Source organism: Gambusia affinis, linkage group LG21, assembly GCF_019740435.1.
Source record: "Gambusia affinis linkage group LG21, SWU_Gaff_1.0, whole genome shotgun sequence".
In the NCBI taxonomy this organism is placed as follows: domain Eukaryota; kingdom Metazoa; phylum Chordata; class Actinopteri; order Cyprinodontiformes; family Poeciliidae; genus Gambusia; species Gambusia affinis.
This window is the reverse complement of record NC_057888.1, coordinates 4,678,855-4,696,377: the sequence shown is the minus strand read 5'-3', so window position 1 is coordinate 4,696,377 and position 17,523 is coordinate 4,678,855. Positions and strand designations below refer to the sequence as shown.

General features: G+C 37.9%; 1 protein-coding gene across 2 annotated transcripts in view; it reads left to right on the top strand.

The window, feature by feature from the left end:
- Positions 1-17,523, top strand: part of cnksr2a (connector enhancer of kinase suppressor of Ras 2a) — a 71,652-nt gene that overhangs the window by 37,415 nt on the left and 16,714 nt on the right. For both annotated transcript variants that reach the window (XM_044104022.1, XM_044104021.1), the window contains exons 6-14: positions 1,923-2,042; positions 3,180-3,239; positions 3,434-3,502; positions 6,592-6,738; positions 8,073-8,185; positions 8,272-8,429; positions 9,918-10,007; positions 12,179-12,393; positions 15,835-15,886. In XM_044104022.1, coding sequence (XP_043959957.1) covers positions 1,923-2,042; positions 3,180-3,239; positions 3,434-3,502; positions 6,592-6,738; positions 8,073-8,185; positions 8,272-8,429; positions 9,918-10,007; positions 12,179-12,393; positions 15,835-15,886 — 1,024 coding nt within the window. The remainder of the gene's footprint in view (positions 1-1,922; positions 2,043-3,179; positions 3,240-3,433; positions 3,503-6,591; positions 6,739-8,072; positions 8,186-8,271; positions 8,430-9,917; positions 10,008-12,178; positions 12,394-15,834; positions 15,887-17,523) is intronic.

Genomic DNA, 17,523 nt, shown 5'->3' with positions numbered 1-17,523 from the left:
GAGAAATCTCATGTTTGAGCCAAACGAGTGGCTACCAACACTAGTGAAAATTCTTTGCTGGGAAACTTTGTTCTTTTCTAATGTTCAGTCTGTGGAGACTAGCCAATCAGAAACAGGTTTTTAAAGCAGTTTGAGAGTTAAAGATGCACCGGTTTGACATTTTAGGCCGACATTTGACAACTGCCCATGTAGATTCTTCTGTATCCTTTCAGAACCGCAGAAAAACAGCCACAAAGGAGACAATAGATCCTTTCACTTTGACCATAAAATTGTACGAACTGGAATTATAAAATCAAAATGGGCATAAGCCATTTTGACAAAACAGTTTTATTGCTAGAAAGCAATAAAACTGTTTTGTCAAAATGGCTTATGCCCATAGAGGCTGTTTGAGATTGGAAATTCATTTCACATCACGCCATTTTATAAACATCAACAGCGCTCTTATTTTGAAATCTGTGAAATCTCCTAATTGCACCGACTGAAAATTTTTTATTTGTTTAATGTGTTTGACCAAGCTTGTGAAGCTATTGGTGAATTTAAGTCCTGTGCTGGTGCAGAGTTTTCAATAAATTTGAAATTTACAGCTTTGGAGAAAATGAAGAGCCCACTGCACTGAAACCTGACGGTTATCCAACAAATATTGATCTCTGAGTTAAAACATTAGTACTGCTGTTTCTAAATGAACATGAACTGGTTTTCTTTGCATTATTTCCAGTCTGAAAGCACTGCACCCTTTTCTCATTTTCTGCACATAAATACTGTTGAGAGTATTTACATGTTGTCAGTAGTTCATAGAATAAAAGAGCAATGTTCATTTTACTCAAACATAAACCTATGAAAAGGAAAATTTGAAAAATTGATCATTTTAAGTTGCCTCGTATTTTTTTTCTCCAGTTATATATCTGTGTTTTAAGCTGATTCTGTATTGTATCGATATTGGCCGATACTAAAGATCAGGTATCGATATCGGAAGTGATTAAAGTAGATCAGTGCATCCCTTTGGATTTGCAGATTTTTTCCAGATTTTCTTTAAATTACCATCAGATGAGCAACTTTGAGATGAACTTTTCAGAACCAGAAACTTAAAAAAAGAAACAAATTATCGTTCTTTGATTTAGGTTAGACCTGTAAATGAAGGTTGATGTGGTATTTATATCCATTAAACGACATTTAAACTCATTACCAATAAAATCTTCCCATCCAGGCTTAAATGTCATCTGAAAATTGTTTTATCTTTTTCACATCAGATGTTCTGATTCACCATCTTCAGGTTTTCTCCATCACTGAATAATTGAGTGAATCGATGTTTAAGCCCATTAAATCCACGCAGGTCTTTACTTGTTATGACAAACCAACATGTCAGCTGTGAGGACGATTCCAGAACCAGAACCAGAGCGAAGCCAAAACCCTTTTGAGATTCTGGGATATTTTCAGAGAAATGACGAGTTCAAAATGTCGCACTGCTAAGTTTGGAAATGATAAGTGCAGGAGGAGAAATCTTTTAATAGGTAGCAGGGATTTTCCTGTCGACGTGGCAGAAAAACTTTTCTAGACAAAGTTTAGTGACTTCCTCAGTGGCTGATCCAAAAATACAGTCAGCAGTTTTTATTCAGACCGCTCTGTTATAGAAAACACAACTAGATCTGATGAGAAAAAAAAGAAAAAGCATAATTGAATTCACCTCCATTGTATCTGGAGGGGATTCGGTTATTGTTTACTGAAGTGCTGAATTGATAAATAAAAATAAACCTGCATGTTATACTTGAGTTTAATCTGATTCTTACAGCAGAAAATAGATTTTTTATTTGGTCCGTGACGAAAACAGCTGAGTTTTTCTCATGTTTTTATCACAATAGGTCATATTTAGTCAATAAATCTTCTGTTCTTTATTTATTTTGCTGTTTTCTTTGTCTCGTCTGCAGTGTAAGACTCTGTCTGAAGTGTGTGAACACATTGTGTGCGTATCATCGGACCCACTGGTCTCCCAGTCTGCCCACCTTGAACTGGTTCACCTCACCAACACTAAGCCATCTGAAGGCCTGGTACTGCTCTAAACTGTCTTTATATCTGATTTTTATCATATCGATTCTTAAAAACAAAAAATATGTAATATGGTATCACAGATTTCTTCTATTTTTGCTTTAAAAAAATATTATTTAAATGTTTCGGATAACTAAACACATTTAAATGTTTGGTAAAGGTAAAATAAATAAAAACAAAAAGCTGTTTTCCAATGATTATTTCATTCATAAAGAGAAGAAAACCAATTTATTTTTGGCAGTATAATAAAAAATTAGTTAGTAGAACCTGTGTGCTTCAAAATCAAAAGATACTTGAATAAAATTAAGAAAATTATTCCTCATGAGAATGTCTTTAGTGAGACATTCTAAAATATTTAGACTTAAAATATTTTAGAACAAAATTAAGAATTTTCTTCTACAAACTTTGCTGTATTTTGTGAAATGTAATGGATGAATGTGTCAAAGTCTGTGAATGAAAACTCAACAGATGTTTGTGGCATGAGATAAAAATAAAATACTAATGAAAAAAAAGGCAAATTTAAGAAAAATTATCTGTGTTTTACTTAATATTTTTCCGCTTAAGAATTTATAAACTTTCCACTAAAAATCTAATCTTAAAGAAATTACAAAAAGGGCCACAAATGGCCCCCGGGCCGCACTTTGGACACCCCTACTCTATTCCAGTGTTTCTCAAACTGTGGTCCGCATTGACTGAGTGCGACATGACCGCGCTGCGCCCCCTGCTGACTAACTGCATCTTAACACCTAAAATAAAGTTATTTATGTTGGACTACCTGCTTTTGGAAAGAAGATGTTTGTTTTTTCCAACCCAACTCAAAAATATTTACTTTTATTATGTTTCTAAATTACAAGTAGCCCCAAAATGTTATCAAAACTTTTTTGATTCCCATGTGTTTTCCATCATTGGAAATAAATAACTCAAAACGCCACTAGTAAACTTGTTCCTGGTCTTATTGTGGCCAGTCACTTTTACAAAACAGCGCCACCTTCACATTCAAAGGAGATTTCATGTGAGTGTTTATTAAATGGAGTAAGTGGACCTCGGCCTGGAAAAGTTTGAGAAACACTTTGGCTAGAGCGAAGAGAAAGTAGTGTTACTTTAAAACACTGAATATTTTTGTTTCTTGTCTCCATCAGGGGATGTACATCAAGTCCACTTATGACGGTCTGCATGTGATCACAGGAACCACTGAAGGGGTGAGAGGATTTTCTCTAAAAATCAATCATTGAATCTGATTTCAACAGCAGCCTGTCGTTTTCAATAAGGACGACAACATGGCCGCCTACCGTTATTGATTATTTAAGTGGGGTTTGCTGTGAAACTTCCCAAAAAGTGTCAGACAGGAATCAATACTCAGTGGGTTATTAATCTCCGCTTTGTGTGCGTTTAGTCTCCGGCTGACCGCTGCAAGAAGATCCACGCAGGAGATGAAGTGATTCAAGTCAACCACCAGACCGTGGTACGTTTGAAATCAGACGTTTTACATGAAAGAGCAAAACAAAAGTGGAGAAAAATGATGAAACTGGAGGAAATTCTGAAATGTTTTCCTTCCTTCTGGGTTCTGTTAACTGCAAAATGAATCCATGAAAGCTGATTCTGTCTAGATGGTGCCTATTGAGCTTAGCAGCAGTAATGGTGGCTCATTAAGAGGCAGCAACGAACAACGGACCCTGAACGCACCACACGCACTGTGAAACATGGAGGCGGAGGCATCATGCTGTGAGGAGAGTCTTTTTAATCAGCAATAGGAAAAATGATCAGAAACAATGAGAGGATCATCCATCCATCCATCCATCCATCCAACCATCCATCCATCCATCCATCCAACCATCCATCCATCCATGGTTGGATGGTTGGTTGGATGGATGGTTGGATGTATAACGTTATATTTATAATTAAATATAAGAACAGAGATAAATTCTGGAAATGTTTGTAATTATGGCATGAAAATGTCGAGAAGTCGTTAATATAAAAATCTCATCCAACCCTCAAAAAACTTTGATAAAAAGTAAAACACACAGATCTGCACAGTTTCAGGTGCGAAACAGGAGACAAACCCATCCCCAGTAAATAAAACCAGAGAAAATAAATCCTAGTAAATAAAACTAGAGAAAATAAATCCCAGTAAATAAAACTAGAGTAAATAAATCCCAGTAAATAAATCCCAGTAATTAAAACCCAGTAAATAAATCCCAGTAAATAAATCCCAGTAAATAAATCCCAGTAAATGAATCCCAGTAAATAAGTCCCAGTAAATAAGTCCCAGTAAATAAGTCCCAGTAAATAAATCCCAGTAAATGAATCCCAGTAAATGAATCCCAGTAAATAAGTCCCAGTAAATAAATCCCAGTAAATAAATCCCAGTAAATAAGTCCCAGTAAATAAATCCCAGTAAATAAATCCCAGTAAATGAATCCCAGTAAATAAGTCCCAGTAAATAAATCCCAGTAAATAAATCCCAGTAAATGAATCCCAGTAAATAAGTCCCAGTAAATTAATCCCAGTAAATAAATCCCAGTAAATAAAACCAGAGTAAATAAGTCCCAGTAAATAAATCCCAGTAAATAAAACCAGAGTAAATAAATCCCAGTAAATAAAACCAGAGTAAATAAGTCCCAGTAAATAAATCCCAGTAAATAAAACCAGAGTAAATAAGTCCCAGTAAATAAGTCCCAGTAAATAAATCTCAGTAAATAAGTCCCAGTAAATAAATCTCAGTAAATAAGTCCCAGTAAATAAATCCCAGTAAATAAAACCAGAGTAAATAAATCCCAGTAAATAAATCCCAGTAAATAAAACCAGAGTAAATAAGTCCCAGTAAATAAGTCCCAGTAAATAAATCCCAGTAAATAAAACCAGAGTAAATAAGTCCCAGTAAATAAGTCCCAGTAAATAAATCCCAGTAAATAAAACCAGAGTAAATAAGTCCCAGTAAATAAGTCCCAGTAAATAAATCTCAGTAAATAAGTCCCAGTAAATAAATCTCAGTAAATAAGTCCCAGTAAATAAATCCCAGTAAATAAAACCAGAGTAAATAAATCCCAGTAAATAAATCCCAGTAAATAAAACCAGAGTAAATAAATCCCAGTAAATGAATCCCAGTAAATAAATCCCAGTAAATAAATCCCAGTAATGGTGTTTTTGCTGCCGTTTTGGACCCGACCTGCTCTGAAAACAACCGTCGGTCTGTGATCACGAACAGATCCCAGGTCGGCTCGCTACGCTCAGGTACGACGAGGCTGTGAGCGCCGCATCCCGGTGGGCAGCTTCGTGTTTGTTTACAGTTTGTTTTCGTTCGCAGATCTGCTGGAGGCGAGCAGTGTAGGCGTGGCTTTTGCACATAGTTGGTAAAAATGAAAATAAAAAAGAAAGATGGATGAAAAGACGCTTTGGTCTTGGAAATGAGGGCAGGTTACATCACATGAAGCCTCTATAGATAGTTATGCCGCCTCGCCGCCTACTTGTTTCACTCACGATGTGGACCGGAGTCAAACTTCAGCCTGCATGTAAATGAGGGAGATATTCATTGCCTTACACCATATGTGTCAAACATAAGGCTCGAGGGCCAAATCTGGCCCACCGTAGCTTTTTATGTGGCCCTCTAGGCGACTCCAGTCTTACGCATAAATAAAACTTTCAGGATCTGTCTGTTTAAATATTATTTTATTAATCAAATCCAAGTTTACATGAGTCAATACTTCCAGTTTTACTACAATTGTGTAAATTCACACAAAATCAACAAATCACATCATTTTTTGTGCTAATGAATAATTGTGAGTTCATTGATAACTTTCCAGAAAAATTATCAACACAGGTTTTAAGTGATTCCAACTCCCACCTGCAGGTGGCAGTATATTTTGCTAATACACTTCTGCCTCTGCCCTTAGTTGATGTCCATTTTTAGTCTTTGATCGATTATTTGTGAGTAATAAAATGTCATAGTACCTTCTAATATAAGTGAAAATATTGAAAATTTCTTGAAATATTTTTAAATTACCAATTTATTGAAAAAATTCCTAAATAGAACCGTCATGATAACAATTGTGTGCTTAAATATTATTTTATTAATCAAATTAAAAGTGTTTTTTATTTGTTTACAAGTGGAGACGTAAACTACACTGCCACCTGCAGGTGGGAGTTGGCATCACTTCCTACCTGTTCCATTTTTCTGGAAGATTTCTGGAAGTATGTAACAATTATGGATTAGCACAAAAAATGACCCGATTTGTTGATTTTGTGTGAATTTTCACGATCGTAGTAAAACTGAAAGTATTGACTAATTTAATTTGGTAGTAAACAGATAAAAACTACTTTGATTTGATCAATAAAATGTTATTTAACCACACAACTGTTACCTTGACAGTTTTATTTATGCATAGTCTGGAGTCCAGACCACATAAAAAGCTGCAGCCGGCTGGATTTGGTTCCTTGGCCTCGAGTTTGACACGTGTACTTTATCGATACGGTCTAACCGGCCCTTTAAGAACACTCCTGATCTTTTACTGTGGCGAGTCTCCCTGCCTTACATTATTCCTCATTGCTCTACAGGTGGGCTGGCAGTTGCGTAACCTGGTCGGCTCACTGAGGGCAGATAAAGGCGTCGTGTCCCTGACCCTCAAGAAGCGTCCGCAGAGCACGCTCAGCTCCGCCCCTGCACTGCTGAAGAACATGCGCTGGAAACCCCTGGCTCTGCAGGTGGGACTGTCTCTACCTTTTATAGACTTTATTAAAGCGCCTCGCTGGCCCACATCGATTCCCCGCAGCATTCTTCCTCCCGCTCGGCCGCAGCCAAAGCGTGTAATTAGGTCACGGAGCTGTGGCTCAGCACGGGGTTTGCTTGCCGGGTCGAAAGCAGTAAATGGGAAGGGAAAACTAATGGCTTTCCACCCACATTCTCAGAGCTGAGGCTGAAATTTCCACAACTAATTATCTCTAATTAGCGACAAACGGGAGGAAACAAGAAGGAAAAGTGTTTGTGCATCAAAAATTTACTTTCTTTTTGTGTTTTGGTCCACTGGAACAGAAATTACCAGATATACTACGTTTAAAGTTTTACGTCAAATAAAGGTTACTAATCTAAAATTGGAAACTCCTGTTAAAGCTGCAGTATGTAACTTTTATAAAATATATGTTTTAATGTATTTGATAAAACTTTCTTCATGTTGTGACAGGATGATATGAGACAGATAATCTGTGAAAATATCTCTTCCATCTCCTCTCTGAGCTGCTATCGCTGTCTGAAGAAGTGCACCAGAAACAACCAATCAGAGCCAGGAGGCGGGCCTTAGCGCTGTCAATTACCCTAAAAAACAACAACTAATCTTTTAGGACAAGTTAGACTGCAGATCTGTTTTGAGTCTCGTACGAGAAATAAAGTGGATCAGTTTTACGTTTCTCCGCCAGTAGCACATTGAGCAGCGGCTTTAGGTTGATTGACAGCGCTAAGACCCGCCTCTTGACTGTGATTGGTTGTTTTTCATCTTTTTCATCTATATTTTTTTAATAAAAGCTTGCACTTAATCTGTGAGTTCCTGGGATTTAAATATGATGCGATCAGTTACCTGGCTACTCTTCAAAAGGGGAAAAACAAACAAACACGGCTTTAAAGTATGACAAACAAAATCACAAAACTTAATCTTGAACTCTGGAAGTTCAGAGTCTTCTGATTGTTTCCAATTGTGTTTGACTATTTTTAAGTAAAGTTATTACTTTATGACTTTTATTTTAATTTTATTTATTTCTATGCCTTTTACATTTAGTACAGTGTAAATGAAATTAGCTTATATTCTTACACTCCTGAAAAACTATGACAGAGGATCTGTGATGCTGTGGGTCTGAGTTCAGCTCATTTTAATCGATCAATCAAGCAGGTTTTATTCGTTTTGCACATTTCAAAACCAAATGAGTTCAAAGAGCTTTACATCATAAAAACACAAAAATCAACAAATGAAACATTTATAGCAGAATCTGATGGACTTTTCCAAGAAAAAAACTGTAAATGTACTAATTTCTTTAAATTTTAAATCCAGCCAACCAGAAGCCCAGGCAGCGGCTCCGGCACGCCGTCAGGCACACCCACCAAAAGCTCCGCCCTCCAGGATCTCTACATCCCGCCTCCACCCGCCGAGCCCTACACTCCCAGGTACTTCCTCTGCGTCTTTGAAGGCCAAACCATTTCCTTCGTCGTTCAAACTTCCTCTGATGAGCGTCTGCCTCTGGTTGCCATAGAGATGAGACAGGAGCCCTGTCTGGAGAGGAAGCGTCTCGTAACCACGGTGGCCAAATCAGCGCTGCCAAACGCTCTGAATCACCAAACTCCTTCCTGGATCAAGAGTCTCACCGGCGAGAAGAGGAGGAGCCGGTGTACTGCACCACGCCCACATATGGTGCGCAGGTTCTACCCAGAATGTGTCACTGCGAGTTAAACCTGATTCTGTTCAGCTGAACCGTTCATAAAAGCTACTGAGGGCAATAAGAGAGGAAAACACCAGCTTTTATTTAACCTTAAATAAAGCAGTTTCCGATTTCTTTACTGTTTCTATAAATGCACGTGCTGCTAAAGGGGATCCGGTATGCAAAGTTCACATTTTGCTCGTTTTTGTGCTTCCATTTGGGTTTCTACTTCTTCCAAAAACAGACAAAACTCTTAAAAAAGAAAACACATGTATGGAAAATGAGCCGTTTCAAAAACCTCCTGAATGTAACGCCACAAACCAGCAGGCATTGGCCCATTACCACGTTTGGTCAGCTGGTTTTACCGCTGTACAATGGCTGCTGGAAATGACAAGTGGTTTGATTTTGACTAACTATCCAGAAAACACTTGCTGCATTCTTGTTTGTTGTGCGGGAGGCACAAATTCTGCTTTTCTAAGCTGTATGGCTGTATAATTGCTCATTGGTTTGCAGCCATTTTGATACAAGAGTCTAAATGTTGAGTTTAGAGGCGTGGCCATCAGCAGATTATTTGGATTTAAGTAATCATTATGAAATTACGTTATAGCTAAACTTTTATCTCAGAATGACTTTGATCAAAAGATGTAATGAACATGTTTTGTGTTGGCCATAGACCCATCCTAACTTGTTCAAGGAAGCATAACAGGTCACCATTATTATGTAAAATCCACTTTATACAATGCTATTCCGTCATCAAAAACATTTTATTTTATTTTATTTCCTTTATTTAACCAGATAAACCCCACTGAAATCTGGATCTCATTTTCAAGAGAGACCTGGGCAGAAGTCTCTCCATGCCTGGAGAGTTGCTTTTATTCTTTAATGCGTGTTTGAGAAATCTTTTAATCTCCCTGGCAACCATTCAGCTGTTCAAAATGCCTGGTTGGACCTAGCCCCGCCTTTAACGTGCAGCTCCTCCTCGAAGCTGCAGTTTTGAGTTTTCAGAGTTTCTGTCTCTGAGAACAGCCCTCCTCCACTCTGCTCCTTCAGACTAGCCAACAGCAATTAGCAAACATCTGTTGGCACTGCACATCTGTTGAGCTCATTATAGGAGCTGCTGCTCAGTGAAACGCTGGTAAAATGTTAGTCATATTGTGATGAATTCCTAAAGGCAGAGCTTCAGAAAGATTTCTTAAAGAGACAGAGACCCAATTTCAAGGCATTAAATTACAAAGTCAAATTTCCTTTAAGTCATATATGATATATGTAGCATTTTTGATAACAGCTGAAGTTAATGAAGTTACTTGATTGTGCTATAAAATGTTTCATTCTAGCCAAATTCACACAAATTGCACAAATTATGAACTGACATATTCCCTTAAAATTAACTCCCAGCACTTCAGGACTAAATATTCTGAATAAACGGGCAGTTCCCAGAGTGAATAATGAGGTTTTCCTTTTATTCTAATTTGCACTTGTAGGCAGGCTGAGGCCCATCTCGATGCCTGTGGAGTGCAACTGGGTGGGCGACTACGAAGATCCAGCCAAGCTGAACAGAGAAACCCGCAGAGGTGAGTCCAGAGGAGCCGGCTGGATTTCAGCTAAACGGTTCCCATCTGTACAAATTATGAAGCGATCTGCGAGTGTGAGGATCTGCGAGCCTCTTTTCTAATTCCCCCTGTCATTAGCATCACAGAGGAACCAAAGAAAAGCCGCTGAGGAGCAAAGGAGGTAAAGAGATACGAGCACAAAGGCGGAGGAAATGACAGGCAGCAATGGAAGAAGAAAAAAAAAGAATAGAAGGAATAGAGGGATGAGAACAGACAAAAAAAAGGAGTTAAAGAAAGAGATCGTTCTCTCTGACCTCCACCTGAATCACTCACACAGTTTCCATGGCGACGCTGACAGCTTCTCACTTTCCTCTGGCCGCTGCTTAGCAACCAGGGAAGGACAGGAGGGAGGAAACTGCAGAGGGAAACCTGAGTTTGGGGAGAAGGTGGGAAGAAGTTTGGAAGATGGATGAGCTGTAGTCATATAAACTACACAGCTGACATTTTGTGCAACTCCGGTCGATCAAACTCAGGATTTTGTTTCAATAATCACACTTAAAGCAAAGCGACTTAACAAAAACTGGGTGAAAAATGTAAATAATTTCATTTCAAATTCTTTGTGGAGATGTTTTGATGTAAATTAATAAAATTTATTAGTGCAACTAAAAAAACAAAATTAGGAAGTGGCACAGTGCATTCTGGGTAAATACAACCAAAGCAAACATAATAAATTAATTTTGAGTATAAATTGTGACATTAGTAAAAAAAAAAATAGATGTGTAAAGATTTAATTTGATCTAACTTTTAGATATTTTTAGATAATTATTTTTAGATTTGGGAAATTATGAGACATTGGTGTTCAAGCTCCATCTTTAAAATGATGTTCAAAATAGCAGAAATACAAAATAAAATTGACATTAAAAAAAGGGCAAAAATATTTTGAGTTTAAAAGAAATCCTGCAGTCGCTAAAATCTGATGCTAATCTTTCTTTGTTTGCCGTTTGTGTAGAGTTAAATTGAGCTCAGTGTCTTTTTCAGAGGTTTTCATGTTGTTTCCTTCAGTGGTTCTTGGTGCAGCGCCCCCACAGGTGAGGAGGGGAACAAGTTTTTCAGAATGGAAGGTTAATTTGAAACTGTAAAAATGTAATAAATGTCATCAATCGAACCGTATCAACCGTACTATCAGATGTGAAAACACTTTCAATTAGATCCACTTATGTTTCCACATTTATGTTTTAATAAATTACGTGTAAGTTATATTTATTTATCTAATGCAATTAACTTTTTTTCTTTAAAATAATCCAATTATTTGTACTATACCTCTATAACACAATTCATCGGTGTTTTCTAAAACTAGATCTTTTGGAGGAATATTAGTGAAATTAGTGTTGGTTGCAGCCGAATTCATCTGTACTTTCTGTAAAGTCTTATAAAATTAACTGGGGTGTCTCATTTTTGATGCCTTTCTTGCTGCATTCACCACTAAAACAAACGGCACTGTGAATAAAAAAAGGGTTTTTTGGGAAAAAGCATTTTTGGGATTAATGTCTGTCTTATCAACGGAGGCAGGCTGGAGGGGATCTATGGCTTTTCGTTTGTACAGTAGCTGCTGACTGCTGCCTTTCTCCTACCTGTTTACAGCTTCACTGCATCGCCAAAGCTGAGATAACACTGAGGTGACAGATAACGGTCCAGGAGTTTGATTTCAAAAGCCGCTGGAAAATTTCCCTGCTTTGTTGGTTCTAATTTTTACTCCCACTGAACGAGACAAAGATCTGAGTTCCTGCTTAGATTTGGTCCGAATGAAAGTTTAATAATGTAATTTGACACCTGATTAACCAAAATTGATGCTCTGATTAAAGGTTAAGACTTGAATAATGAGTCCTTTCTGGACTATTTTTTAAAATTCTATACATTATTGGATTGATCTAGATAAATATATTCATCCCTGCTGAAAACACTGAAAATTATAGAAGCTGCAGATAAATTTAAAGGTTTGATGTTTTCTGTTTTGCAGATAAATTTAAAGGTTTGATGTTTTCTGTTTTGCAGATAAATTTAAAGGTTTGATGTTTTCTATTTTGCAGATAAATTTAAAGGTTTGATGTTTTCTGTTTTGCAGATATATTTAAAGGTTTGATGTTTTCTGTTTTGCAGATATATTTAAAGGTTTGATGTTTTCTGTTTTGCAGATGCCTCGTTGTTGCGTTATGTGGGACTGTCCACTGCGGACGAGCGGACCGTCTCGGAGGACTACTCCTCCCACACGGCACGTCCAAATAAACGATCCAATGACACGGCCAAGCGTGCAAAGAGGCGGAGCCACCACAGCCAAAGCCCCTCCCACTATCTGCTTCAGGCCAATCAGAGGGAATCGCCTCCCAGAGACCAAACCTCTATGTATCATGTCAGTTTTTAAACTTATTTATTATTAATCTTTGTCTTTTTTTGGTGTCTTTCTTCAGTTACTCATTGTTTGCATTTTTACTATTTGTTATTGATTTTGGTTAAAGAGTGTCCATTAAGGTAATTTATTTTCAAAATATTAAAACACAGCTCCTGTCTCCGTCAGAAAATCCAGAAGGAGAAGGTGCTGCCATTAGCTTTTGACCTTTAGCTCAAGCGCACTTTAATTAAGGAATTAGCACAGACAAAAAGTCTAGACTGCGATTTCGCTCCTCCAATCCAACCAGTGTTTGACTTCCACCAACTGATAAACGATATTTTTCCAGTAAATCAGAGATATGCAGTTCATTGTGTCATCACCGGTCATAGATGGAAGTCCACACTTTGGATCAAAACTGTTCCCAACTCCTAGAACTTCTCTTTCTCCTTCCAAGTCATTTTACTAATCAAACAGTCGCCCTCCAAGCAGCTGAGCTTTGACCCCGACAGAAAAGCGCTGCAGTGAAGTGTGATTCTGGCAGGTGCTGATTCGTTATTGCCCTCCTGTCACATCCAGGACATCTGGCCCGGGTTTGGCCGGCAGTGACCTTCCTCGTCTTGTCAGAATCTCTTTGAAAATGAGAAACAGCTGTGTGTTTTGCGCTCAGGTCGTGCTTTCATTGCAGCAGCTACGTGTGTGTGTGTGTGTGTGTGTGTGTGTGTGTGCTGCATGTGTGATGCTCTGATGACAGATGGCGTGTCGGTGGGAGTGGGAGGACCTTTGTCATCTGTCCCACTGAGCCTGTGGCTGTGAGTGGCTGAGGTCCGGCCCCTGAGATGTGTAATGCCGTGACATCAGAGCTGGTCTGTTGCCCCATCTGATCTGTCGAGAGATTCAATCTAAACATGATGGATTAGAAACCGGATTCACAAACCTCTAATTAGCACACTTGGTATTCGGAAACATTCCTTTGTCAAATTAAGTCACAAATACAATATGCAAACCTTTTACACAATAAGTATAATGTATTTGTGTTTGATCACTGAAGCATCTGTGAGTTGACTTATGAATACTAAACAGAAGGACTCACAGGGAGCCCCGTTTAGTCAGCTTCAATCAAACTTTAGTTTGTTAGCCTGGAAAGTCCGGTTCCTTTTGGGAGGTGTGAATGCGTAATCAAACCAAAAAGTGAACGCTAGTCCACCTAAAAACCTTGGTATCAATTTGGTTGTGAACTCTGGTGCTGTTTGAATGCATATGTGAACACCAAGCGGATTGGAAACCGCTCCAAAAGCAGGAAACAGACTATAAGGCAGGGCATTCTGGGTAAATACAACCAAAACAAACGTGAGAGTCTAAAGCTAGCTGGAGAAACGACTTGTGGTTTTTTACCAAAACTAAAGACAAATCCCACAACTGATAAAATCTAATGCCACTCCATTTTTGTTTACATTTTGTGGAGGAGGAAGTAATGCTTGGTTTCTTCTTCTGAGCTTTTAGTGTCATTACCTTCGATGGTTCTTGGTGCAGCGCCTCCACAGGCGAGGAGGAGAACAAGTTTTTTTAAAGAGTTTTTATTGTTTGACACATTTTCCAGATGTGGAATTGTGTACAAAATTAAAATAAGGAGTATCCATTTAGAACAGACTTTATTTCCTGCTTCATTATCTATCCATCAGTTCATTCATTTCTGGTCAAAAGTAATAAAATTGGGGTTTGAAAGGATTCTAGAAAGCCTGTTTTTAACAATTATATTTACTGCTTGTAAGCAAGGAAGTCAGTAAAGCCGTCAATAGACAAACTCTTGGAAATCACTGTAAAAAGTCCTTGAAAAGTTTTACTCTGAGTTTTGCTCTTCAAAGGTTCACATTAGTAAACATATGCAAAACTACCATCTGCAGCCTCCAGGAAGCATCCGCATGAAAACTCTGGCTTTCATTTACTTTCTTAGTGATCTTAGAGCAACAACCACAGATCTAAGTTAGAAAAATATAAATTTTAAGTAATTCTGGCTTAATGTACCACTCATTATGCCGGTCGTTTCATAAGTTTTCAGCTATAGCACTGTACATGCAGTCCTCCATAGTGGCTGTTCCGTATTTAAGTATTTTAACTTTCTCAAATCCACCAGTCTCATAAATTATTGAAACTTTTCTGAAAATAATAAATTAAGCTAAAAACAAAAAAAGGCTAAAAGAAAAAAGAAGAAAAATCTTGTACCTGAAGACTTAGTTTACTTGAAATCCATTAAATTAATAACACTTAAATTAAAATGTAAAGGTGATTACTGAAATCTACGATCAGATTTATTTTCATTTTGAGCAATACCGGTTACCTGAACAGAAGAAAGAAATGAAATTACTGACAACACAATATTGATTAATTGATACTAACAAACAATTAATCTGTCGAACACGGAGATTAAAAAGGTTGTTATCTAAAACTACAAATTATCTGGAGCTTATTGGGCTGGGCTTCTTAGTGCTGGATCATGAATCAATAACAATAATATGTATGGCGATACACACCTGATCAGTAACAATAGATAATACATCTGATTGAATGTTCAATAATTTTACTGACCTCAGATCCAGAGCCGCACAGAATCCTGGGAGATGTAGGCAGAAGAAAGACTTTAGCCGCTCAATCTTCTACGGCCAGCAAAGATCGACTCACTCGCTCACATCTTTGGTTACCTAGCAACCCACTCATTCTTTGGTTACCTAGCAACAACTTGTTGAGTAGCTGGTGCAGCAGCAGTTTAAGGTTTTGCCTCATAACTGCCTAAAAAGAGTAAAAACTGTGGCTAAAACAGGAAAGCTGATGCAACCAGTTTGGCTTAAAACAAAAAACTAATCAGTAATTATTATGTACGTTTGTCCAGCTCCAAGTAAACTGGAGTTGGATTTGTGTGACATTCACAGTGTTCTGCTGTGATCCGACAGGGTACGTTGATTTTCTGTGATGTCAGCTTTATATTCCCTCACAATGTAAAGACTGGAAACAGACGAATACCAGTTAATGTCTCTGTTACTCCAGCTCACTGTGCCTCTGTTGTCACACTGGAGAAAAACTGTTAATAGTTCTTCCTCATCAATGGTCAGCTGTTCTTTATTTATAAACTCCCTGCAGCTCTGTTTGTTTCACACTTCCTCCATCACCTGGATGTGCTATTGTCCCACCTTAACGTCACCTCCAGCCCTCCGTTCTATGTTTAGACGTGTGAAAGCAGCCCGCTCTGACTCCTCCACCCCTGACTGACTGCGTCCGTGTGTGAGAGGATGTAGTGAGAGATGCGATGGTTTCCTTTGTGTCTGTTTGTCTCCAGCCTCCTCTGCTTGTGTCCTGCTGCCTCTAAGAACTGCTGTCATCTTTTATATCCCAGGATTCATTGCAGCAAACAAAGGCCACTGATCTGTCCTGACAGCATGCTCTGTCTCTGTCTCCCTCTTCTTTCCTCAGACATACCAGCAGTCGGCCTCTTTGCAGACGAAGAACAGGAAGAAGACTAAAGGTAAGCAGGGTTGGCACCAGGTTGGCCTGGGCAGAAGATGCTCCCAAAACAGTAACATGTTTTCAGAAAACCAGCCGTTTCTGCACAGGAATCGTTTCATTGTGGATCATAACTCACTTTTACCGTCTTCAGTTGGAAAAAGTATAAAGCTTTTTTCAATCAGGTTTATTAGTATTACACATTTCAGTTCAAAGATCCTAAAAACACAAAAATACAAAGTCAACAATTGAAACATTACATTTGGTCAAGTTACACTTCAGAATGTTGATTAATGTTCAAAATCAAGTCTAAACCAGTCAGTTGTTTAGTCTAGATTTTTTTAGGAACTGTGTTTCGGCTGTTTTGCAGTTTTCTGGAAGTTTGTTCCAGATTTGTGGTGCATAGAAGCTGAATGCTGCTTCTCCATGGTTGGTTCTGAAGACTTGAATGGTTTGGAAAGTTGCTTTGGGTTTGAGATGCACACTTCACATGAAACAACTTCATCTTTGTACTAATTATTAGGGGTGCACCAAATTATCGGCGTAATTTTCTTAATTTTGGGAGATCAGTCGAAGCCGATCTTATCCACTTTGGCAACGGTTAAAAAGTGACCCAATGTCCTCTTCTGTCCAGAGATCACACAGCGTAGAGTATTTAGTCAGGCCTGTCAAGAGAGATCATTTTATTGGATGATAAATGGTCTCGATAATTATTGTGATAAACAATAATATTGTGGTTTGGAGATTGTTTTCAAGTAATATATTGATTACAGCATAATAATGAAAAATAAACAGTAGATAAAACGGAAGTAAAGGAAAAAGCACACACAATCAAAACAGTAAATTAAATGCATTGTTGTCTCTGTCAACAAAGTTGCCTTTCAAAATCAGAGTATCTTATGTTAATTTATCATGCAATGAATTGATTTATAGATTTATTAACTATTGCGACAGGCTTATGTAGAGTTTAATCTCTAAAAGTGTAAATTTTGTGCCTGTAAGTTGAAACTTCCTGGGTAAAATGAACCAGAATGTGATTTTTGGCAACATGAGGTTTGGATCTGTATCCCCACTTGGACTCAATCTGGGAATTAAACCAAAATCAGGTCCAGTACTGGTATTGGATCTAGTTAAAAATGTAGCATTTTCATTTTTATTTAAACAAATTCTGCTTATTTTACAGCTTTAAATTAACTCCTTACAAGGTATATCTAATTATGAGAGCTTTCCCAACGGTACTCAAACAGATTTAACTATTTCTGTCAGCTTTACTCAATTTTTAAAATAATTGAGATTTTTCCATTTATTTCTAATATTCACTCTGACATAAGTGCCTTTGCCTCTATGACAAACTTTCCACCCCGTCATGGATCAACATGCTGGGAGGTTTACATTTTTTTCCACCGTCCAATCGCTTGTTCTGCCATCTGCTGCAGTGAGAAGCTCTGAAAGCTTTGGCTCCATCTGCACACGGCTCTGTTTGTTTACAGCAATTGAACCAATGTTTCCAAAAGAATTCGATGCTAATAATTATAGCTTTAAATGGCTAATTTATCAACATATTAGTAATTAGTAAAACTGTGTAGATTCAGTCACAAATGGGTCTTTTGTGACCAAACTGATGATGATGATTCCTGATGCGGCTGCACAGGAATGAGG